Consider the following 23,048-nt stretch of genomic DNA (forward strand, 5'->3'; position numbering starts at 1 on the left):
ATCAAGGAAGAACCCTGTCTATCACCAGACTGGAGTCAGGGATCTGCTTTGGCTCAGCTACTGTACACATAAGAAAATAGTTCTCTGAAGTTTTTTGATCCCTGTTACAAAGCACTGAAGTGCATGTATGGATGGATAACATTATAGATTTTCTAGCTGCACAAATTCACTGTTGCTGCTACCTGCTTTACCTTTCATCTTGGAATCGCAGCTTCTGTGGTCCACATGGCAGTACTGGGGCTGCCTTGGAATGTATGGGGTAACACCCTTGCTGTTTGAGGGGGTACTGGGGAGAAGGTCCTATGTACTATGTAGATGAACCTTTCAGGGAACCAGTTGCTGATAACACGCTGTCAAAGAAGTGAAGTGCTTCTCAGGGTTCTGGTCTGGTCTAGCCTATGACTACCTAAGCACGCATCCAGTGACAATCTGACTTTAGGTAAATCAGTAACGTTGGTATTACCGCAGAATAGAACAGTACTGAAGGTCTTCCCATTTAAGTTTTTTCTCCTCTTCTCCTTGACTTCTTTGCAGCACAAAACATTTAATTGTTGATGTAATCCGCTTCCAACCAGGAGAGACACTGACTGAAATCTTGGAAACTCCAGCTACCTCAGAGCAAGTACGAAGTTGTTTACCTGCTTTCTTTTTAGACTAGGAAATTGTCGTCTATTTAGATATACGTGGGTATACTTGGGAATCTGCATTTGTGTATTGCAGTGAAGCTGTCTCCGCTGATGTTGGAGCAGCGTGTAACATTAATAATAAGGAGGGAATATAATGGAAATAAACTGTGTGTATGAATCTTACTCCTCTGGTAGTTGCTGGAAGCTGTTTATCTAGAAGACCATTTTAAACAGCAAGTAGGCTTCTACTGGTTCCCGTACGTGGAATGTGTTCATCAAACGTGGATTCATTGGAGTCGGTACGGGAATGAACAAACAAAACTCTTTATCCTATGTTATGCTGGAGGTCAGGCAATCTGTTTCTGATTCTTTGTCGCTTTAAAATTGAACATGAACTTGTAATTTTTTGTTTTCTTTTTCTAGGAAGTGGAGCATCAAAGAGCTATGCAGAAACGGGCCATTCGTGATGCTAAAACTCCCGATAAGATGAAAAAATCTGTGTCTGTAAAGGAAGATGGCAACTTAAATCTTCAAGAAAAAAAAGAGAAAATCAAGACAGGCCTGAAGAAGTTGACAGAACTGGGGACAGTGAATGCAAAAAATAAATACCAGGAACTAATCAATGACATCGCGAAGGTATGCCAGTCGGTGGTTTCCTAGTAATCACAGTGGAGTTTTCTCACAGTTTGCAGTGTTGTGAAACTGGCATGAGTTTTCAGGAGGAGTAAGTTTTGTAGCAGCTAATTTACAGACACGAAGCCAACCTTTTGCTGCAGCATTTCTACCTCTTGGCATTTGGGAAGTCCTTTATTTTTATAGGACGTTCGTGTGTTGCCAGAATCTCAGGCACTTTAAGGAAAAGCATTATAGCTTGGAGGGGAAGTCCTGATGTGTGATCTTTTTTTCTGCTCCTTTTCACTAATGTAAGTAGCACCTCTACAGACTTACTGACATGAAGAGGTTTTGCCCATAACTTAGACATCCTAACCGTTATTTTTATTTAAATGTACTGATTCAAGAATACCTAAACAGTAAAGGGGGGAGCTGAGGAAAACTTGCAAAAGTGATCTAAAACTGTTGTACGTTGCTACAATGACAATGTATTTTATATCACGTGTTTACCAAAAAACTATTTGGGAAATGTTATGTATGTAAAGTGAATAAATAATCGCCTTTAGGGGGTTGATTAGAATTAATCGTACTGTCGTTAATACGTATCAAAAATGAAAATAGAAGTCGACTTGAACACGTGATATTTTTTTGTTCAGGTATTAAGGTAACGTGTGCTTAAAGATGGCCAACTAAGAAAGATAAGGGAGTCTGTGCGCTGCCGTGGTTATAGCGCTTGATTTGTAAGATACCTTTCCTACCCAGCAGCGGCAAAAATTGCTGCCTTTTTTTAGATCACGTACTGTCGGTGCCCACTCTAGTCATTGCAACTAGGACAGCATTGAAGTTTGAGAAAGCAACAAAAGGTTCTACAGAACTGCTCTGTAGAGTTGGTTAGTTCCAAAAATAACCAACACACAGAAGAAGTGGTGACGCTTAAACTGGGGCAAGTGCAACTGAGGGCTCCGCCTTGTAGCATGAAGCAAGACTAAGCAAAAAATCAAAGTGTGTTTCAAATACTATGGGCTTGAGCAACTGGAGAGCTCAAATGACTGTTAAGTCTCTGCCTGTCTTTCTCTGCCATGTAGGATATCCGAAATCAGCGTAGATACCGTCAGAGAAGAAAGGCAGAGCTGGTGAAGCTGCAGCAGACATACAGTGCCTTGAACTCCAAAGCTACTTTTTATGAAGAACAAGTGGATTATTACAAAAGCTACATCAAAACTTGCTTGGATAACCTGGCCAGCAAGGGCAAGTATGTATCTTGGAACCATGCCATGGCCCTAGAAGTGCTTCTTACAGAAAGCACGTGTAGGTTGTTGCTAAGAAGGATCATAATGCCACCTGCTCAAAGCTCCTCGGCCAAGCTCTTTACTGCAGCAATAGTTCTAGGGAAAGGGTCTCAGCAGTGGTGGGAAAATACAGGGAGAGGGCAGTGCCCCAAATGGGGTCAAAAAGACACACTTGAAAGAATTTTGGTCCCTCTGGGAGAGGGGAGTGTAGAGAGTCCAGTGGGAATGAAGCAGGTTGCCCAGATAATGCACATGCTGCTCAGTCAGTCTGTAGCATAAGTTATTGGTAAATAGTAGAAAATCAAAGATCTGATCTGAGCTACAAATGCTTTGTAGATGAACTCACTAGTAGAAATGTATCATCTCTCAGATGCATTAGTCACAGTTGATTAGCTATACTAGCTCTGTCCCCCCATCCAAATAGGATTAAATGTTTGCTGTCTCAAATATCTCATCTTGTTTGGTGGGGTTTTCGAGTTGTTTTGTTTTGGTTTTCCCCCCAGAGTCTCTAAGAAACCTCGGGAGATGAAAGGCAAAAACAGTAAAAAGATTTCTCTAAAATATACAGCAGCTCGACTTCATGAGAAGGGAGTGCTTTTAGAGATTGAGGACCTCCAAGGTAACCAGTGAGTATCTTTTTAAAACTCTTTAGAGCTAAATAACCTTCTCAGAGGAAGAGGAAAACAGGTATGTTGAATTCTTGTACCTTTCTTCAAACCAGTCTAGGTGCTGGGAATTGAGGAACAGAAGCTCTGAGATATGTTTGAGATCATGACATTGTCTTGCGGTTTCATTCTTGGAATTCAGCATTGTTGGTAGACTTGGCTATTAAAGCTGAAGAAATTGTTTTGGCAATGTAGGCTGGCATCCCTTGCATAGTGATCACTTTCCAGTTCTTTTTTTTCTGGTTGAAGCAAAGCAGGTCTTTGATTGAGAAGTATAACGGAATTTAAACGTGACATCCTCTTCCCACCTGCCCCTTCCCTGTCACCCCCACAGTCGTGGAAGGGTGCCTCCTCGGGTGAATTGCTGCTATGGTTAATAGCTGTCACTGTTGAAAAATCAACTTGATGCTAGCTTGAGTTTGTCCAGCTGCAGTTTGCTAGCCTTGAGAACTTGGTATATCTTCTGTGGAATATAGAGAAGCTGCCTGTTACTACAATTTTTTTTCAACTCTGAATCATATTTTGTACTTTGTGCACTAAAGGAGGCATGGATGTGCAGCACTAAAGTAGACTGTTTAGACTGCACAGGCTAAATTACCGTATTTCCTACTGCGCTTGTGTGAAGGTGCGATCTACTGGACGTAGAATCTGTTAGGCTTCCATTCATTGTTGTATTGAGTCTGTTCGGCTTTTACGGTCTCATTCCAGATGGGGTTATAGAATAAAGAGTTAAGAATAAAATTCTTTAGAAATTTATCTTCAGATTTCATCTCGTATATTCTCTCCCTGTTTCAGTAGGAATTACTTGTTCAGTAATGAACTGTGGTTTTTAATTTCTTAAATTTCATAGGTTTAAAAACGTGATATTTGAAATCAGTCCAACAGAAGAAGTAGGAGATTTCGAGGTAAAAGCAAAATTCATGGGGGTACAGATGGAAACCTTTATGTTACATTATCAGGTAAGAACTGTCCTATTTAACAGTGGCATGTAAGTTCTGCTTGCCAGACTCTTCATCAAAATAATAATGACGTGTTTTCTGCCTGAACAGTCTGAAAAATGCTCTCAAAAGCAACCCATTTGTTGCAGGCAAAACAGGTGCAACGCAAATGGGGGGGATTCAGATTACTTTTGTTTCTTTACTAATGAAAGCCTGATGTCAGTCTGTGTTCTTAGTTACACTTACATGTACACACGCAAAACGAACATATGCATTTTCAACAAGTTCCTGCTACAGCAGAGAGATCGGGAGTCTGTGGCAGCAGTTAGCTGGGCTTGGGGGCGGTGGCTTCAGCCAGTCATCACATATTGGTGTTCTTTCTGCCACCCTACACTTACTCGTTTCTTTAGCCATACAGTTCTTAGGAGTCCTCAACCTTTACTTAGTCCCGGCTACCGGAACAGGCATACCGACTGACCTTTTCCCAAACGGTTCCCCATTATTCCTCCCACATCAGTACTGTTACGCCTGGTGTCTCTGTCCCCTTCTTCCACTTCTGTCCCTGCCCACCACCCACCCAACTTGGGTGTCATCAGGTTTGTTAATCGTGGATGCTTCAGGGGTCTCGAAGCAGATTGTGTGCAGGAGCACCTTGCATTGCGGTAAGTCCATGCCGCCTAACTGGCTGCTGGGAGGGGCGGCTGCCTCGCATGTGCTGTTCGTGTCCTCTGAGGACGCCCGTAGTTCATTCTGGTCCTAATCCGTCGGAGCTGGTCACAAACTTCTTGGTTCATGGGGCTACCCACGGTGTCTCGCTCCTCAGGCACATGTGGTGTTATACCACTATGCCTTTGTAGCACTGCTTTGCAGAAAAAGCAGATGTTCTGAGAGGACAGCAGCGAGGGAACTGCCATTAGTCATCCAAGTATAGCATTAACAGTGGCATCAGTTAAAAAGACTTGCATTGCCATTGCCAAAATTTTTACAGAAAGCAGCAGAAATAGCTTTATGATGGTTTGCTCCAGCGTCACCCAGGCTGGACAGCTGCAGGAGCCAGATTTGGATGTTGGAACGCACACGACATTTCCCTGCAGTAGCACTACCTGAATGCCACCTGCAATATGTATTGTTTGAGAGCGGGCTTGCTGAAAGAAATTCATTGCCGAGATAAATCAGTGCAGGGAGTCCTATTGCTCTGTCCCGTGCATCACTGACAGGAGGAAAGTGTGACTAGAAATACTGCCTGCGTAAGTGCCCAAGAGACTGAATCGGCATCGTGTACATAGTCCTAACAGAGATGCCATTTCTTTCTCTGCCCTAGATTGCAGTGCTCTAAACCACCTCACTGAGGCCTATCGCAACTTAAGATTTTTAGAAGGTGATGCTGTGGAATGTTGTAATGTTTCATGGGTACATAATATAATTAGGCACATGGGAGACCCTTTCTAAATGTTACGACGACTTTATGGCTGCTGTGCAAATGAAAAGCCTGGAGATGGCTAGATCTGAAATTTGGCTTTCTTAGAACGGTCATCTGTTTCTGCCCTCTTTCATAATTTTTTTTTAATCAACAGAGATTAAAAAATTAAGATCTTAAATGCCTTAGAGTGACTTTATTTTTCATGCAGTATGAGTGGATCTTTAACAAGTCTTTCATTTTTCTATTTTATGCCATGTACTTTGCGATAGATATTCCTCAAAAACCTGCTGTACCACAGGGTCTTTTATATTCTCTATCAGCTCTTGAGGATTCCTCGCTCATAAAGGTATTCTCTTTGGCAGGATCTTTTGCAGCTGCAGTATGAAGGCGTTGCGGTCATGAAGTTGTTCGACAGAGCAAAAGTGAATGTCAACCTTCTGATCTTTCTTCTGAATAAGAAATTTTATGGGAAGTAACCAACCTCTGCCAGCAAGTCTGTGAAAGGGGAGGTGAATAGAAACCTGCACATACAACTTTTAATGACGTAGCTATGTATCACTATATGCCCATGCTGTGCTGAAATATATCAATTGTATCACCAAAGAGGACTAAGAACCTCTTGTGAATTGACAACCCTGATTGAGTCTGCAGCGAGTTGGTTTCTTGTTTATTTATGATCTTCAACCTTGAAGGTCCCCTGAAAAGCAGTTAATTTAGAATGTATTTTTACATGGCGCTGGGGATTAAACTAATATTAGAGTATACTTAGGGCATCTGGATGCTTTATTTGCCTAATTGTGTGCTTCGTGAGGCTTGAATTGTTGCCTGTGCAAAGAGAAAGCCGGCACTATACAGTGGTTGGTTTGCCTCTTCCTGAAAGCAACAAAGAGCTGCAGATTGTATTTAGACTCTAGCTATTCTCTAACAGCAATGACCAAAATAAAAAATGGTCAAGGTCCAGGTTACCCATTTGCTTGCGATCTTGTGGTGGTGGCGGCGGTGGCGGCCAGTTCCCAAGATAGAACTGCTACAGTCTGGGGAATCGGTAAGCGTCGTGAACGGTTGCTGAACTATTCGTGATTATGTATTATAGCCACATAGAACAGCTTTAGTGTCTCATTTTTCTTGATTTGTTTCTGTTTATCACACTGTAATAATTTACAGGTGGCCCCTTAAATAGAGGGACTGTGGAATGTATTTACTAGTGCTTACAGATGAAAAGCCTTTTGGGGAAGGGGAGGGAAACTTAAAAAATTTCTTGAGACATGTTAAATTTTAATGTTGCTTGCAAAGCATTTGAAATGTAAAAATAACTTTTTTTCCAGTTTAGAGCAATGATCTATATATCTGTATCTAATGCAATAAATGTTAGGCTCTACCTGCAGACTTGTCAAAGGAAGAAGACTATCTTAAATAGGTTAGCTTTTAAAAAGTTAAATTCTTCTAGCTATACTCAAGTTCCTGTTTATTTTACTACTTTGTGTTGTTTGGTTTTTTTTTTCCCCACCATGGTGGTGGTGCTGGCTGTTCTGCTATATCTAATAAAAATGCAGAGACTCTTTAAACAAACAAAAAAAATCTGACCTTTAAATTCATTGGTTGTTCCAGCTCTCCTCCCAGTTTTTTTGTTTTTTTTTTTAAAAAGGACATGTCTCTTAATTGCAAATTCAAGTTATTCATAGGTCACTTGTGGTGTTTGTTCAGATTATTGAGTTTAATTGAACTGCTTCATCTCTGATCTACACTGAGCTAGTTATTTCAGCTTAGATGATGTTTTCTCATGAAAAGACAGTCATAAATTTGAAATGGCTACATCCCGGAGGATGACTTTTCTGCAGTCCTCTCAGAAGCAAGTATTTATTTCAACCTGCTGGTGTCTAGACTGTATTTCAACATATTTTAATGTTGGTGCATGCGCGGTCCAACCCAATAACAAAAATTACTTACCAAACCCCAGAAAGATCTTCACGGTCCAGATCATCTGAAATAGAGATACCTCGGAACTGGATTTCCACTGAAATCTGACAAAGAGGTTTGAGTTGGGATAAAGGTCTTGCCTTGGTTTTTTTTTGTGTTTGGGTTTTTTTATTTTGTTTTGTTTTGTTTTTTTCCCTGCCTCTGAATTTGCTGTATCATAGAAGGACTTAAAAAATAAATTCCTTTGATTTGGGGATGTTGAGAATAATGGTAGAATGTTATAAAATGATTGTCAGGAAAATGCAGCTGTACTCTGCAAGCTCTTGAGCTACAGGGATTGATCATCCCCCTCCCCTTTTTTTTTTTAAATTAATATTTTTAATATTTTTCAATGTCTGCCAAATAAATTTCAACTATAACCCAGCTGGGATTCAGGGACAAGATAATGAGGTGTTAGAGGTCTGTGTAGTACCCATGGGGAAAGCATCCTTACTACGTGATTTACAATAATTCCCTCGTTGCCTACACCTATTGAAAAAACAGGGGTTTGGCCAAAATTGAAAAAAACCCAACAAACCAACAAATCAGTTCTTTGAAAATAATCTTAAAAATGGGAAAGAGTCTACTCATTTTAGCTGAGCAATAGCATGGAACTGTGGAGATTTTTTTTAAAGGAAAAGCTCTATTAAAAGATCCAATCTCAGCACTTAATTCTATGTATTTCATAATTTACTGGTGGTTTAGCTTTGCTTACTCCATTACACCGCTGTATTTACCATGGGAGTAGCTACAAGTACAAAGTGTGTCGTCTTTCTTTTCTGTTAAAATTTGCCTTTGTAACTCGCATCTAAGTAAAAAGTCATTTGTCCCCAGGGGCGCTGTGTGAACTGACTGCAGGCAGCAGCCACGAACACGCGGTGGGGCCACAGGCACGGCGACTGCGAGCCCCCACCCTGGGGACCTCCCTGCGGCCATTTAGCTAGCACCCTCCCAGAACGCTCTAGCCCCATCCTAGCAGGACGAGCACAAGTCAGCCCTCGACAGCGTCTAATTCTCAGTTAACAGAAACGTCTTTTGATTCAGGTAGGGTAAATGGCGAGGCCCTCGTAGATGCTCCTGCAACCTGCTTGGCCTCCCGCAAGCCTTGCCCTGCACTGGGGTTCTCCTTGCTGTTTGCTGTGGCTCTACACTGTTCTCGTGGCCCCCAGCTACCCCAAGCCCTACCCCAGAGCCAGCAAACACTGCCCCAAAACTCTGACCGGCCACCAGACCCTGCCTGAGTGCCCCCGAAGACCTCTAAGCCTGCCCCCAGGGCCCTGGAACACCCCAAACCCTGCCTTAGGGTCTCCAGTGCCCACTTCCAAATGTCCTGAGGTCCTTCCCCATGGCTTGACACCAACACCCAAGCAGCTCCTGCTGCGGGGCTGGCACCTGTGAGAGCTTTCAGCAAGCTGCTTTCAGGACTTGGGGTGGACCTCTGCTTTGCCAGCAGAGCCCGCTGTGCCCGACGTGCTGTGTAACATCCCCGCCTCCGTGGACAAGATTAAAACGTGTCTTTTCAGCAAAGCCATTCACAGAGCATTTCTTTCTGAGTCTTTGTGTATGAGTGTGAGCCACAGAAGCCGAGTTGTTCATCGTAACTTGTACAGCCATCTCCTGTCGCGGCTCTGCCAGGGATTGTGCCGACACAGGAAAACATTTTCTGCTCCCAGGAGCCATCTCTAGTTCTTGCATATAAATCGTAGGACTGTAGTCATTTCTAGAATGAGACTAATGCCAGTGCATGCGAGGAGTAAAGCTCTCCTGTAACAATAGGGCTTCTCTCTTCCATATGGGAAGAAATGTGATTCTGAACCAGAGCACCTTGAGAAAGGGGACAGATACCGTAATAAGGAACTGTTGCCCTAAGGATTCTTCTTATGACTGGATGGAAATTTTAGTTGACAGCTTTTATCACCTGCTACTACAGGGCTAGCCAGCCAGGTTCTTTCGGGGACCTTGGCAGAATGATGACGGCACTAAGTTGTAGTTACCATTAAAGCTTTATATTTCTGGACGGAATTTTATGATCAGAGTAGCACAGGATTTCTGCAAGCAGAATCAGTGCACCATGATTTTATATTTCATAGCACCACTTAGCTTATGGTTTCTAATCACCTGGATCCTCTGTGGATTGGGCCAAATCTTAACGCCTAGCTTGCCGTATCAATATGGCAATCATCGCCTGGACTCAAAAACAGATAAAAGGAGTCCCTTGCTGCGTCCTCAGAGGAAGCGGACGCCGCTGGAGGCGTCGCTGGCCGCCGGAGCATCACGGGTTTTGCCGTCCAGCAGCAGTTCTGGTCCGAGTCCCGCTCAGGACCTGTAACTGCCTGGTTTTACAGACGGTGCTGTGCATGCTGCTGCGCTGCCCTGCCCTGCCAGGTGAGGAGGGGAGTTGGCCTGATGGCCAGGGACCTCGAGCCGGCCGGGAGGGGAAGCAGACATACCTGCCTGGTGCGCAGGACCTTCAGGGCGAGGAGGGGAAAGGGGACCGATACGTGACCAGTGACCAGCTCAGCCACAGAGGACGGCCGTTTGCCTTATGAAATGGGGCCAGGAGCTGGAGGTACCGGTCACGTTATACTTCATTTTTGGGGGGCGTTATGTTTTCCCAGAGCGCTCTGCCTCAGCCATCTTCCCTCCGTACTAAACCCGAACTATCTATCGTGGGCCCGTACTGCTTGCTTCTGGTTTGCATGCGTGTTGCTATGCCAATAGTGCCGCGGCTCCTGGCCCCCGCGGGGCTCGGCCCGGCCGCTCTGGGGAGACGCTGCCAAAGCGCGGCTGCGAGAAGCGGCGGCCGGAGAGGAAACGCCGCCCCCGCCCCAGGAGCCTTGGGCGGGCGGGGCCGCCGTGCTGAGCCGGCGCCGGGGCGCTGTGCCCAGGGGCGGGGCGGTCCCGCCCTCCGGCTAAAGCCGCCGGGCCGGGGCCGGGCCAGCCCAGCCCAGCTCAGCTCAGCTCAGCTCAGCCCAGCCCAGCAAAGCTCAGCTCAGCCCAGCCCAGCCGGCCCGCGGGGAGCACAGCCTGCGCCGCGCCAGAGGCTCCTTCTCCCAGGGCAGCGGGCGCCGCGGGGCTGCCCCGCTCCCTCCCGCTCCGCCTGTGCCTCCGCCTCGGCTCGAGGCTTCCCGGGCCGCCGGGGCCGCCTCCGCGCCCGGGTGAGCAGCGGGGGCTGGGTCCCGCGGGGAGCGGGGGTCGGCTCCGGGGCCGGGGAGCCCCCTCCGGGCTGGCAGAGCCCTGCCGCGGCCGGGCCCGCGGCTCCTGCTGGGAACCCCGGGCCGGTTTCCCGCGGCCGTGCCTGGCACCGTCAGGTGCCGGGTGCCCAAAACTCCAGGCTTCTGCCTGCGCTGGTCCTCTGTGCGTAGACCTCCTCGTTCTGTCCCTCTCGGCCCGTGCACTTGTGCTGCGGGGAAGCGGGGGCCTGTTCTGGGCTGTCCCTCGAGGTGTTGGCTCCCAAGCAGAGAGTCTTTCTTGCTCGCTAGCCAGAGAGCAAGAGGGTGTTGCTCCAGGGCCCCCCAGTGCCATAGCTGGTGCGTGGTACCCATCACAGGGTACTGCATGGTCATGGCTGTGCTGCACAGGGGTGAAACCCGTGTTCTCTCGGAGGCGGAGCACTGGGAGGAGGACGGAGCTTCACCTGAGCCATGCTGACTAAACACCTGCTGTTTTACTTTCAGGGTGGATGGGAGGTCTCTGGCTTTGTGGTCGATGCTGTAGGCGCTTCCATCGTGGCCTGGATCAACTTGGATGTCAGCACTGGTGTGTTGGAGGCAGAAGGTGGCTGATGGCAGGTAATCAGACCCCAGCACCCGCTGGACCCTTCCTTCTGCTAAGAACAACTGCACCCTGCCCCAGACAGGCCTGGTAGCACGCTCAGGTGTGGTGGGACTAGCAGCTTGGCCAGATGCTGCTCTTCTGTGGAGCCCAGCACTAGAGACCAGAAAGAAACTGGTGGGAAAAAAAAAACAAAGCATGACTTGACAGCTAAGCCCTTGTGGCTGTTACCTAAAGGTCCGAGCTGAGCCTAAATGGACTGCAGTGATGCTGTTGCTGCCTGGCTCACCTGGGGGAGAGTGGTGTCCTGGTGCCCAGCCCTGTTCCCAGCACAGCTGGGGTGTTTGCTGTGGCTGGGGTGAGCAGAGGGGGAGCCCCTTGCCTCCCTGCGGTCCTGAGCATAGCTGCCTGGTCAGACTTGAGGTAGTGAACTGTGTGGTTGATAGGCATTGCAGGCTTTGGGTCAGAATCTGGTATTGGCCTTTGAAGCTCCTCTTCAAGGCAGAGTGTGGTTCTGATCAGCAGCATGTGCAGTTAGCATGTACTATCTGTGTTCTTCCCCCTTTGCAAGACCTGGTGACCCCAGTTTGTGCTAGAAACTTGAGTGAGAGTCTGGCCCTGCTGCAGTTTCTTCATTGATCTGCAGACCTTGTCCCATGGGTTGAGGTTGGGACAAGCTGCTGGAGGATTAAAAACTTGTCCTGCTGAGCCAGGCAGTGTTCCCTGGATACTTTGGACGCTGCTTCAAGAGGAAGGGGTAAAGCATGTGCTGCCCCTGGTTTGTAAGGGGCATGGGGTGAAAGTCACTGTTGGCACAAGAAAAATAAAGCCTGAATGGCCAGATCCAGTGATGCCCCTGACCTGCCCCCAGCACCAGGGCTGTGCCTCCTGTGAGGCTTGTCCCTAGCCCCAGTTCCCAAGCGCTTCCCTGTAGAGTCTCAAAGGCACAGGGTTGGGGGGGGGGGGAGGAGAATCTTCCTTGCCCTTGTCCCCATCCACCAAACGTTTCATGCAGGGATGGGTTTGAGAGGTGTCTCTTTCTGAGCCCTGAGGAACAGTTTAAGTGCAGTGTTTTCTGGGCTTGAAACAAGCTCAGTGGGTTGTTTGGGGGCTCCAAACCAGAGGCTATGTGAGGTCGTTCTGAAGCTCTTCAAAAACTGGTTATGTGCTGTGTTTTCAGCGCTTGAAAATGAAGGCTAAGTCCTGTGTGTTTTGGGGCTCAATAAGTAAGTGCTGCATTTTCAGAGCTTGAAAAGGGAGGCTGAGTAATTTCTTTCTGAAGCCCATAAAAAGACCAAGTCCTCTGTTTTTGGGGCTCAGAAATAAATTATGTCCTTTGTTGGGCTGGGAGACAGAGACTTAACTGCTGCGTTTTGGGGGCTCAAAAACAGAGGGTGAGCATTGCCTTTCTGAAGCTCAGAAGAAGACTAAGTTGTGTGTTTTCAGTGCTTGAAAATGCAGGCGAAGTCCTGTGTTTCTGGGACTCAGAAAAAACTTAAAAGTGCTGCATTTTGGGGACTTGAAAATGGAGGCTCAGTCGGCTGTTTTCAGCCCCCGGAACAGAGGCTCGGGGGGGACTTTGGGTGGGTGGGGACAGAGGGGGGTGGTGGGAGGGTGTGGGGGGTAGGCGAGTAGGGAGGGGGTCCAGCCACATCGGTCCCCAAAGTTCAGGAGGCTGGCATGTACCAGGCCAAATTAAACATCTGAGATAGCTGGATGTGTGAAAAGCACCTCTTTATTCAAGGTGTGTACAACCACCAGAATAGTTATTAAACAATTATTCAATATTTAGACAACATACAATTATGACAGTTGATATTCATATACAAGTTATGACAGTGATTGATTTACAACCTTGGCAAAAAGCCCAGATTGCTGCAATTAGCTGGAGCCTTAATTGGCTTATAACAAGAGGGAGCATCTGGCAGTCAAAGTGTGTATGAGCTGGAACAACTTGGAGCGTCTATCAGCCAGGGCTGTTTGAAGCATCTTGGAGCTGAAATTGAAACAAGCTGGAGTGTCCATCAGCAGGAGCATCTCACTGCCATGAAGAGCTGGAGCTTCAACAAGCTGGACCTGAAATTACCTGAACCTGAATCGAGCATCTCTTGCAGGAGCCAGAGCTGTAAGAAGCAAGAACTGAAATTATCTGGGGCAGTAACAGGCTGGAGTGTCCATTAGCACAGAGCTGTAAGAAGCTGGAGCTGCCATAGAGCTGGAGTGTCCATTAGCTGGAGCCGTAACAAGCTGTAGCTGCACTCCCAGCACGGTAAATGGAGCGGCCGCTCTCCATAGCCTCCATTAGCCAGAGCTGAGATTACCTGCAGCAGCTCTAACAGCAAGGAGCGTCTATGAGCAGGAACGTCTCCTGGCTGGAGCTGAAATTACCTGGAGCCAGAGCATCCATCAGCCAGAGTTCCATCAGCAGATCCATACTCCGAGGCAGGTGCAGGCAGGGCTGTCCCCAGCAAGGAGCTCTTCCCAGCCCAGAGCAGCAGGGAGGCGAGTAGTCCCTCGCCAGCACCAGAAGCCACAAGCACGGCATGTTTCCTCCTCAACTACAGCCAGGCACAGCTTCCTCAGCTCACGTGTGTTTGGGGTGCTCCTGCATGCCTGACGCCCCCACAGCATGGCACACCCGCCTGCTTCAGGCCACTCACTGGACTTTTCCTCCCATGTCAGTGTCCCCCGGTGCTGCCCGTGTCAGGGCTGTGCTCCTCACCCAGGCTGAGCCTTTCTGCCCCTCCACTGCTCCCCCATGCCATTGCCTGTGCTGAAAAAAACCCCTCATGAGGAAGCGGCCACAGCTGGGAGGATGCAGCTCTCACCTGAGCAGGAGCTCCTGGCCCCGGATGCACCATGGCAAACCGAGAAGCGATGCTGGACCTCGCTGCTCCAGAGCAGCCAAGGATCACGGCAGCTCCCAACAAGGCCCTGCCTGCCAGCCAGCCACGGCAGGCGCAGCGGTACAGCCGGATGCTCGGCACCACCAAAACAGAGCTAACAAACAGCTGCTTGACACAGCCCAGAGCTGCCACGCCAAACGCCCCGCTGTGGGAGCACCCAGGGGAGCTTCCCGTGCCCAGGGGTGCCTGGTGCCAATGCCCCTTCCCTGAGACACCATGGGTGTCGTAGGAGTGAGGAGCCTGGCCAGGATGTCCCCACTCCACGCCCCCGGCCATCCCCAACCTCGGCTGTGCAGAGGCTGCTGCTGGCAGCTGGGACTCCCACGATCCTCCTGCGGCTGCTCCCTGCAGGCAGCAAAACCCATTGCTGAAGGCAAATGCCAGCTTTGAGGATGTTCCGCTACCTCCTGTGCTGCTCTTGCCACCGCAGGCTGAGGCCTGGTTTCATGCATAACTTAGCAGTTTCCTCAGCCATGTGCCGAGTCCATCCGCAAGGTGCCCCAGTGAGGACAGAGGTGACGCTGGGTCACTGTTTGGTCCCCTTCTCCACCAAGGGACATGTATTCACCCTCCAGGTGGGTGGCAGCTGTAGGGAACCTGTACTGTAGAGCAAGACACGAGACCCCATCGTGCCTTCTGGTGGAGTGCTGGTTTTGGCTGGGATAGAGTTAATTTTCTTCATAGTAGCTAGTATGGGGCTATGTTTTGGATTTGTGCTGGAAACAGCCTTGATAACACAGGGATGTGTTAGTTACTGCTGAGCAGTGCTTACACAGAGTCAAGGCCTTTTCTGCTTCTCACCCCACCCCACCAGCGAGGAGGCTGGGGGTGCACAGGAATCTGGGAAGGGACACAGCCGGGACAGCTGACCCCAGCTGACGAAAGGCATATTCCATGCCATATGACGTCATGCTCAGCATATAAAGCTGGGGGAAGAAGAAGGAAGCGGGGGACGTTCGGAGTGATGGCATTTGTCTTCCCAAGTAAGCGTTATGCGTGATGGAACCTCGCTTGCCTGGAGATGGCTGAACACCCACCGGCCGATGGGAAGTCGTGAATTAATTCCTCATTTTGCTTTGCTTGCCTGCACAGCTTTTGCTTTACCTATTAAACTGTCTTTATCTCAACCCACGAGTTTTCTCACTTTTACCCTTCTGATTCTCTCCCCCATCGCACCGGGGTGGAGTGAGCAAGCGGCTGTGTGGGGCTTAGTTGCTGGCTGGGATTAAACCACAACATGGAGCCATCCAGGGACAGCAAGGCAGTCTGGGCTCCTGGCACGACCTGGGGATGGCAGCCTGTTTCCTCCACCCCACTGGGAGCCAAGTCTGGGAGCCACAGGCTGAGATACACCCACGCATGGGGAGTGCTCGTACTCGCCGCTGGGCCCCGGCTGCCGAAAGGCCTTGTCCATCCCCTGCAGGTACCCAAAGGCCTCTCTACGTGCACGGTCTCCCCATGGTGACAGCTGAAAAGAGAGATATTTTAACATCACAGACAACAACCCTCATGTTGTCAACCCCTTATCAGTGTGCTGGAAAACAAGCAGAGGAGATGTGTGGGGTTAGGTATATGAAAGCTTGAGAGAAGGATCATGGAGAACAAAATATTCCAGCTGAATAGGGACAGAGACAGCTTATCCAAATGTTAACCCTGCCTGTAATGCATGACTAACTAATGCCTTCAAGCTAGCATTGCTTTCAAGGGTTTCAAACAAACAAAAAATAAGAGGATGTTAAAACCATTGCATAATTACAAGAACTGCTAAATTCAGTTAAAGTATTGGGTTTATGTGTTTCAAAAGAAGAAAGGGAACCCCATGGGTAAGAGCCAGGACAGGGGACTGGAGAAACAGTCGTTGAAAAACATGAGCTAGGCAGTGTGTTAAAGTACAGGAATAAACATGCTGTTCGTAGGCCCCACTGTAACCCAGGACACCTACAGAGAGTAATGTAAATCACTACCAGTCACCCTCTTAGCTGCTGCCATCTGCCTTCTGTCGTCTGTGCTGGCCCTGCGGAGCCTGCAGCTCTGTGGTGCTCAGCCGCTCCGGTCGTCTCATCCTGCGTGAAATAGGAAATGGAACAAGTGTGATCTGGAAGATGAAAAGGGACAAGTATAACACTTCCCTCCTCTTTTATTTTACAGATGAACTGCCAAGGCTGCGATCCCACCTTAAAGACAAGAGAAAATGTTGATCAACCAAGGTGATGAACACAAGATCCAAGGTATTTCTGCTTCCCAAGAGGAGAAGCCCTGTTTCCTTTGGCAGGGAAGGCAGCACCTACTCTTACGGGCTGTCCTCATGAAAGCAGCAAGCGTGATCTACTGCCACTATATTGGGCAATATAAAGAATTAACGGGATCAATCACCGGGACGATTTCTGTGTTTGGGTGCCAGGAGCAGTGCTGAGATGCTCCCTGACATCAAGGCGATGTGCTGCACCTGGATGAAAACGAACCCAACCTGAACCAAACAAAGCCCTCTGGCCCCAGGGGGCTGGAGGCATCCGCGACCCCGAGCCGTCCAGGGGAAATACCTGATTCTGGGATTGTCCAAAATCGAGCTGTAATCACGTCCCACTGAGGATGTCTAACGTCGCTAAAGGAAGAGCATTAAGCCTGGAAACACATCGCCAGCCTGGCTGTGGCTCATACTGAGCACAGCTGTGAGCAGCTGACACTGCCACCGCACAGCCCCAACCAGCAGCGCAGGAGGCAACAGCATGAATCTCTACCCAAACAGAACCGTCACACCGCGCAGGAGCACCAGCAGCTGCCATGAGCGGGCAGAGACACAAACCTGAGCTGTTCACTTCAGGCACAGGACCTGTAACGGAGCCTCCTGCAACCACACTGCATCACTCTCACCTTCGCATGCCTGCGTGTTTCCAATTGCATCATTAACAGCACCGATGGATCTGCAGCGCAACGTGTGCCTCACCACGCACTTTTGTGCCAGCGTTATTACCGTGGGCAATTACCTGTGGGACCAAGAAAAAGCACGGGGAGGTCCAGGCGACTGATGACATCCCCAGCAGCAGGTTTTAGGAGCCAGCGTTTCTGACAGCACAGGCACCTCCTTGGCCAAAGCCCAGCATCTTGATGGCGACAGGCAGCAACCCAGCATTCCCTGGCCTCGTTGGCTGCCAGATTCCCAATAAGTGAGGCAAACCCAGCCAGGAGCAGGTGCCGGGCCTCAGTCAGAGCCCAAGGCCAGGGGCCGCCCTATCATGGCTACCAACCCCCACAGGTATGAGCAGCCTGCCCCAGTGGGGCTCATGGTACCAGCCCGGGAGAGACGCTGGGAGGTGACAGGGTGCCAGGGCCAGTGTCCCCATCCTTGTCGCCGCACACATGGCTCCTCTGGCTCGTGTCGGTGGGCTGTAATGTGTGGGAAATGGGGGGGTGACTTGGCACCGGGGGGAGAATCAGCCTGTGGGAAAAACAGGAAACCAACATCGCCTTTCCCTCCCTTGTCACCCCTGTGCTCGTCACCCACGTCTCATCTCATCTCCCCCATGGCCTGCCTCCCTACGGCACAGCCCTGTACCCAGGGCAGTCTGGCCCTGGGCATGCCCCTGCCTGCTGATACCGTGTGTGTGCCCCCTGTGCGGGGCGGGGGGAAGGTTTGGGGGCATGGGAAGGGAGGCGGCAGCGGGACGGGACCGGCAGCGGGACTGGAGCAACCCCTGCCCCGGAGCTCCATGCTCGCACCCAGCTCTCCCCGCTTCAGGACGGGACGGGATGGGGCCGGGACACAGCGAGGGAGCCCCAGGATGGCTCCTCATGGCCAGGTGGAGAGCAGCACTCGGCCCGGTGGGCCTGCGGGGCTCCGGCGGGCAGGGCAGGGCCTGGCAGTGAGCAGCAGAGTGGGCAGCACCGGTAGCCCGGAGGAGCGGCACTGGCTCGGCTCGAGCTGGTGGGAGATGTCAGAGCGAAAAAAGACGAGAACCGCCCTGGAGCCTCTGACAGGAGGAAGGCCAAGTCCCAAAACTGGTAGCGGGCAAGAACGCTGCTGCCCCAGCCCGGGCAGCGCTTAAATAGGCTTAAGTAGGATAATAACCTCTTTTGGCCAGCCCTAGGACTGAGCCCTGAGGAGCACTGCTGGTGACCGGTCCCCATTCACTGCAGCCCTTTGAGCGCTGCCATTCAGCCAGTTCTTCACCCAGCGCACTGTGAACCTGCTCATCTCACAGCTGGACAACTTGTGCAGAAGGAGGCTGTGAGGGACAGTTTCAAAAGCCTTACTAAAATCCAGAAAAGCCACATCCGCTGCCTTCCCTTCATCCACGAGGTGAGTGACCTTATCATAGAAGGATATCAAATTAGTTAATCAGGATTTTCCCTTTGTGAACCCCAGTTGACTGTGCCTGATGATTGCACTGTCCCTTAAATGCCTTTCAATAGCACCCAGTATGATCTTCTCCATGATTTTTCCAGGTGATGAGGATAGACTAACAGGTCTGTAGTTTCCTGGGTGGGTGGGTGGCTGGAGGCTGTGACTGCACTCCTTCAGCCTCTGGGAAGGGAGGCCTGGGCATCGTTAGGGTTTCATTGGGCCAAATGTGGAGACAGCAGAGCCCATGGGAGAAATGGAGAGGTTTCCTCTCTCCCCTGGAAAACGTTTTCTTTCTCTCACCATCGATATCATAAAACTATTTAAGGTAAAACCATCATGACTATGTCTAAATGCTGCCAAAGCCTGTGAAGGTGTTCAAAAGGGCTTTAGAGATTTAAATTCAGCCCCCTCTGCCCTGAAATCACTCTGCACTGGGAAACACTTGCACAAAGGCTGGGTTGGGAGGGGGTTTTTGGTTTGTTTTATTTTTCTTTTTTTTTTTTCCTTAGAATGTGACCAAGAACGGTAGGAAGAAACAGAACAAAGTCTGGGCTGAGGCACAGGTGATCAGCTGCCCCTTGCCAGGTAGCCCCAGGATGTGACAGCCAGGCGCGCCTCACAACCAACCCTCCCAGGTGCTGCTGGGTGAGTCCCCAGAGCAGAACTTGGGGACAGCTCCTGCCCTGAGCCCACAGCCCAGGCACAAGCTGCAGGATGGTGCCCAGCAGCCTCTCTCACATCCTCCTGGTCCTGGGGATTCTCGGGTCCACCCCAGCCCCCTAGGAAATATTCCCCTGCAGTCGATCCTACTGAAGATGTGAAATGCAGTGGAGTGAGGGAAAAATTCCCAACATAAACGTTGGTGATAATGAACAAAAAGTCCCGCAAAGCCAGGCCACACATGTTGGGGGACGGAGGGAGGTCTGTCCAGAGTCTGGTGCCCATGACCTGCCTTCCTGACCTGTGATGGGGGTTGCCCTAGAGAAGGTAATATGTACCTGGAGGTATTTAAAAGATGGGTAGATGTGGTGCTTGAGGACATGGTTTAGTGGTGGACTTGGCAGTGATAGGTTAACGGTTGGACTCGATGATCTTAAGGGTTTTTCGAACCTTAACGATTCTGTGATTCTAAGGGTGTGGGCTGGGGGTCCAGGAAGGCACATGGGCCCAGCGTGGGGCTCTGAAATCTCCTGTGAACCCAGGAGTGCTGAGTCCGTGGGCAGGGAACCACCGCCCCTCCCAGAGCAGGGCAGAGGACCCGGGGGTCTGGCCTGCCTGTCCGCGCTCCTCTCCTGTCCCGACACCCAATTGTGCTATTTGGGGAGTGGTGCTCACTAGAGCCCCAGTAAGAACCTGTTTCCCGCTGTGCCTCCAAAACACCGGGTGCCCCAAGGGCTCGCGCTGTCTGCTCTTCGCCTGTCCCAGCCTCGTGGGGGGACGCTGCAGTTTGCCCTAATCTGCCCTTATCTGGGGGCACACGGTGGGTGGGAAAGGGATGTCTGCTCTTCGCCTGTCCCAGCCTCATGGGGGGACGCTGCAGTTTGCCCTAATCTGCCCTTATCTGGGGGCACACGGTGGGTGGGAAAGGGATGTCTGCTCTTCGCCTGTCCCAGCCTCATGGGGGGACGCTGCAGTTTGCCCTAATCTGCCCTTATCTGGGGGCACACGGTGGGTGGGAAAGGGATCTCCTTTACAGAGACACCCAGGCACCCGGGCTCCCTCAGCCACTCTGCTCATAGCGGTGGTGGAGCCCGAGAGGACCCAGGCGTCCGGGTGCTGGCAGGGGAGAGGGAACACGGACACGGACACATGCAGAGCGTAGCTTTGCTGAAGGGGTTTATTGATCATGAGAGGGAAATGGCCCAGGGCTCCCAGGGGATCAGGTGGGGTCATCCAGGGATGATCATCTCCTCATGCCGCTGAAGGGAGACATGACAAGGGTGTCACCACCAGTTCCAGTCCTGAAAGACAGAGCCCAAAATGTGACCGCCAGCGTCCGCTGGGACATGAGAGGGCCTTGTCCCCGCTGTCTCTCTCTGCAGAGACCTGGGGAAGAAGGGAATTGGAGCCCTCAATATACCCAGGACAGCACTTGGCTCTCGTGAGATCCATGTGGCACCCAGAGCACCTTGCTCAGTGTGCCATTACCCTGGGATGCCCCTAAATCTCCCAGGGCCCTGCCCAGCCCTCACGGTGATCCTGGGGGTCTGTACGGCACCTGTATGCCTGGCCTGCGTGGTGACCCTCTGGGTCCATAGAGCCCCACTGAGTGCAAGGAAAGGCATGGGGGCAGCTCTGTCCAGCTCACCCTGGGACATGGACCACGGACAGTCCCCTCTGTCTCCCCTTCCCACACCCAAGGTCTGCCCACCCCTCAGGGCTCAGGAATCGCTCGGGGCCCAGGATCCTTTGTGGGGCTGGAGACACCATGATGCTGCTCACCTAGACATCGACAACCGCAGCCATGCGTTTCTGGCGCACAAGCTCCACCTGCCTGGCAGCCACAAGGGGCTGGGGAGAAAGGGAGCGTTAGGGACGCGCTTGGGTGCACTGCAGTGTACTGGGAGGTAGGGGAAAGCAATGGGGTCCTTGGGGAAGGTGCCTCTGGGGAAAAATGGGTACATGAGTTTGTACGGTGGTGCACGGAAAGCAGTGGAGGTCCTGGGGAAGGGGCCCGTCTGGGTGCGTGTCTGTGTACTGGGGCATCCTGGGGTGCGCCTGGGTGTACTGGGGCCCACTGGGATACCCTGGAGTGTCGTGGCCATGGGAGGGGAGGGTCTGGGGCCAGCAGAACTCGGGGTGCCTACCTTAGCCCTCTTCGCTCGCCCGATGCCGATTCCCCCCTGTAGAGAGACCATGAGACCCCACTGGTCACGGGGATGTCCCCAGTCCCAGCAAGGGATGGGAGGACCAAATCGTCCTCCAGTTGCCCAGACTGAATGCCCTCTCCAAATCCACCCCGCTACTTACACCCAAGCAATAACCGCCACTTGCTTCGAAGCGTGCCTAGGGAAAAAGAGCAAAGGGGTGGTCTTGGTGAGGCTGTTAGTGGGGCACAGGTATCCCCAGTCCCCCCAGGCCCACGGCTTCCCCCCGGTCTGAGTGGGAAAATCCCTTCTGCTCCCCCCAGCTCCATTCCTCCAAGTTTCACCTGGGATACCCGTTCATGCGGGGACCAGGAGTGGGGATGGAGAGCGCGATAGCGTGGGGAATTCAGGGCCTCCAAAGAGGACAGGGCACTGGGGTGAATTAGCAGCCCCCAGGGGACTGGTCTGGGGGCGTTGAAGGGACAGGACTGCACAGGATGCAAAGTGAGGGGTAAAGGAATTCAAGCGGAGCGGGTACGGGGACTTCCAGCGCGGCGGTTGGTGGGGGCAGAAGGAAGAGGACTGCAAAGGACCAAAACGAGGGGATTGGGAGAGTGTTTGGGAGTGGGGGGTTCAACGAAGGGGATTTAGGGACACTACCACGGTGGACAGGATGAAAGGCAAAGGACTGAGGGGGAAGAGAGAAAGAAAGGCATTGGGAACGATTGAAGAGAGGGCATTTGGAGGCCCTAGATAGGATGCAGAGGAGATCCCGGGGAGGAGATGTCTGAGGGGACCAAAAGGATGGGATGGGGAGGCCAAAAAGGGAGGGATGTGGGGGCACCAAGACAAGAAACCGGTGGGGGACCTCACAGGAGTTTGCGGTGGACCCTCCCCGGGAGCGGACAAGTGCGACCGTTCAGTGAGGAACCCAGGCTCTGGGCATCAGAAGCTTAATTGCAGGGGAAGTGGAGGGAACAGACGGAATTGTGGGAGCGAGAAAGCTGCATTGCCTGGGGCTGGAGGTGCAGGGGAGCTTGGAGGAGCCCCTTGCTTGGGAAAGGGAGAGGCCAAGTCAAGGGGTTTTGTGCTCACCACTAGGATTTAATTTCGCAGGAGAGCTGATGTCCTGCAGCCAAGACCCATCCCCAGCCTTGAGCCCTCCCCGTGGCGCTGGGGACTCACCTGAGCATCCTCCGGGGTGCACAGCAGGATGGTGAAGAGCAAGGCCACGCCGAGCACTGCGACCTTCATCTTCCTCTGCGGTGTGGTGAGTCCTGGGTGAAGCTGGAGAAGGTGAGGGGCAGATTTATCCCTCCCAGAACTCCTCCTTTCCCCCCCGAGAGCACCCAGGGCAAAGCCAGGCTTGGCAGAGACACCAGCCCTGGCAAGAAGCCCAGCCCCATCACAGAGTCACCCCCGCCTCCGGCACTGATCCGGCCACCTTCCCCGGCATCAGTCCAGCTTCCTGCATGGGGCAGCTGCACGTGGAAGGGCCCAGGCATCTGGGGGTGGCGAGGGGGGGCGGACAGAGCGCCCCTGACAGCCAGACAGCCTACGGTGATGACCCACTGCTCCAGCGTGAAACCATCCTCCAACAGCCCCCCAAAGCCAGATCCCCCCATCTCCCAGTGCCCCTCACCTCCCAGCACTGCCACCTCCCAGTGCCGCTCGCCTCCCAGAGCAGTCTTTCCCTCTGGGACTCCCCCAGGG

The 23,048-nt window shown here is 51.3% G+C and overlaps 1 protein-coding gene and 2 long non-coding RNA genes across 5 annotated transcripts in view; 2 read left to right on the forward strand and 1 right to left on the reverse strand.

The window, feature by feature from the left end:
* IQGAP1 (IQ motif containing GTPase activating protein 1) overlaps positions 1-6,934 on the forward strand; it is a 77,254-nt gene extending 70,320 nt beyond the window's left edge. The window contains exons 33-38 of the mRNA XM_087743049.1: positions 535-622; positions 1,050-1,262; positions 2,324-2,490; positions 3,031-3,153; positions 4,043-4,151; positions 5,913-6,934. Of these exons, the coding sequence (XP_087599175.1) occupies positions 535-622; positions 1,050-1,262; positions 2,324-2,490; positions 3,031-3,153; positions 4,043-4,151; positions 5,913-6,026 (814 nt within the window). The 3' untranslated portion in view covers positions 6,027-6,934. The remainder of the gene's footprint in view (positions 1-534; positions 623-1,049; positions 1,263-2,323; positions 2,491-3,030; positions 3,154-4,042; positions 4,152-5,912) is intronic.
* Positions 6,935-10,475: 3,541 nt separating this feature from the next.
* On the forward strand, positions 10,476-22,513 carry LOC148050352 (uncharacterized). Of its 3 annotated transcripts, XR_015701377.1 has the most exons (8): positions 10,476-10,664; positions 11,184-11,297; positions 15,001-15,169; positions 16,335-16,414; positions 16,588-17,439; positions 18,266-18,483; positions 19,038-19,173; positions 22,452-22,513. It is a non-coding gene; the product is annotated as an uncharacterized LOC148050352 (long non-coding RNA). The 3 variants fall into 3 exon arrangements; XR_015701376.1 differs by having other exon boundaries at positions 14,970-15,169; positions 16,335-17,439; XR_015701375.1 differs by having other exon boundaries at positions 16,335-17,439.
* LOC148050353 (uncharacterized) lies at positions 20,364-22,489 on the reverse strand. Its single transcript, XR_015701378.1, has 5 exons — positions 22,431-22,489; positions 21,499-21,534; positions 21,336-21,371; positions 20,971-21,039; positions 20,364-20,489 (listed from the first exon to the last, which is right to left on the reverse strand). It is a non-coding gene; the product is annotated as an uncharacterized LOC148050353 (long non-coding RNA).
* Positions 22,514-23,048: the final 535 nt, after the last annotated feature.

This window comes from Nipponia nippon, unplaced genomic scaffold, assembly GCF_047370975.1.
Source record: "Nipponia nippon isolate SJK-2023a ecotype South Korea unplaced genomic scaffold, ASM4737097v1 scaffold_9, whole genome shotgun sequence".
Classification (NCBI taxonomy): domain Eukaryota; kingdom Metazoa; phylum Chordata; class Aves; order Pelecaniformes; family Threskiornithidae; genus Nipponia; species Nipponia nippon.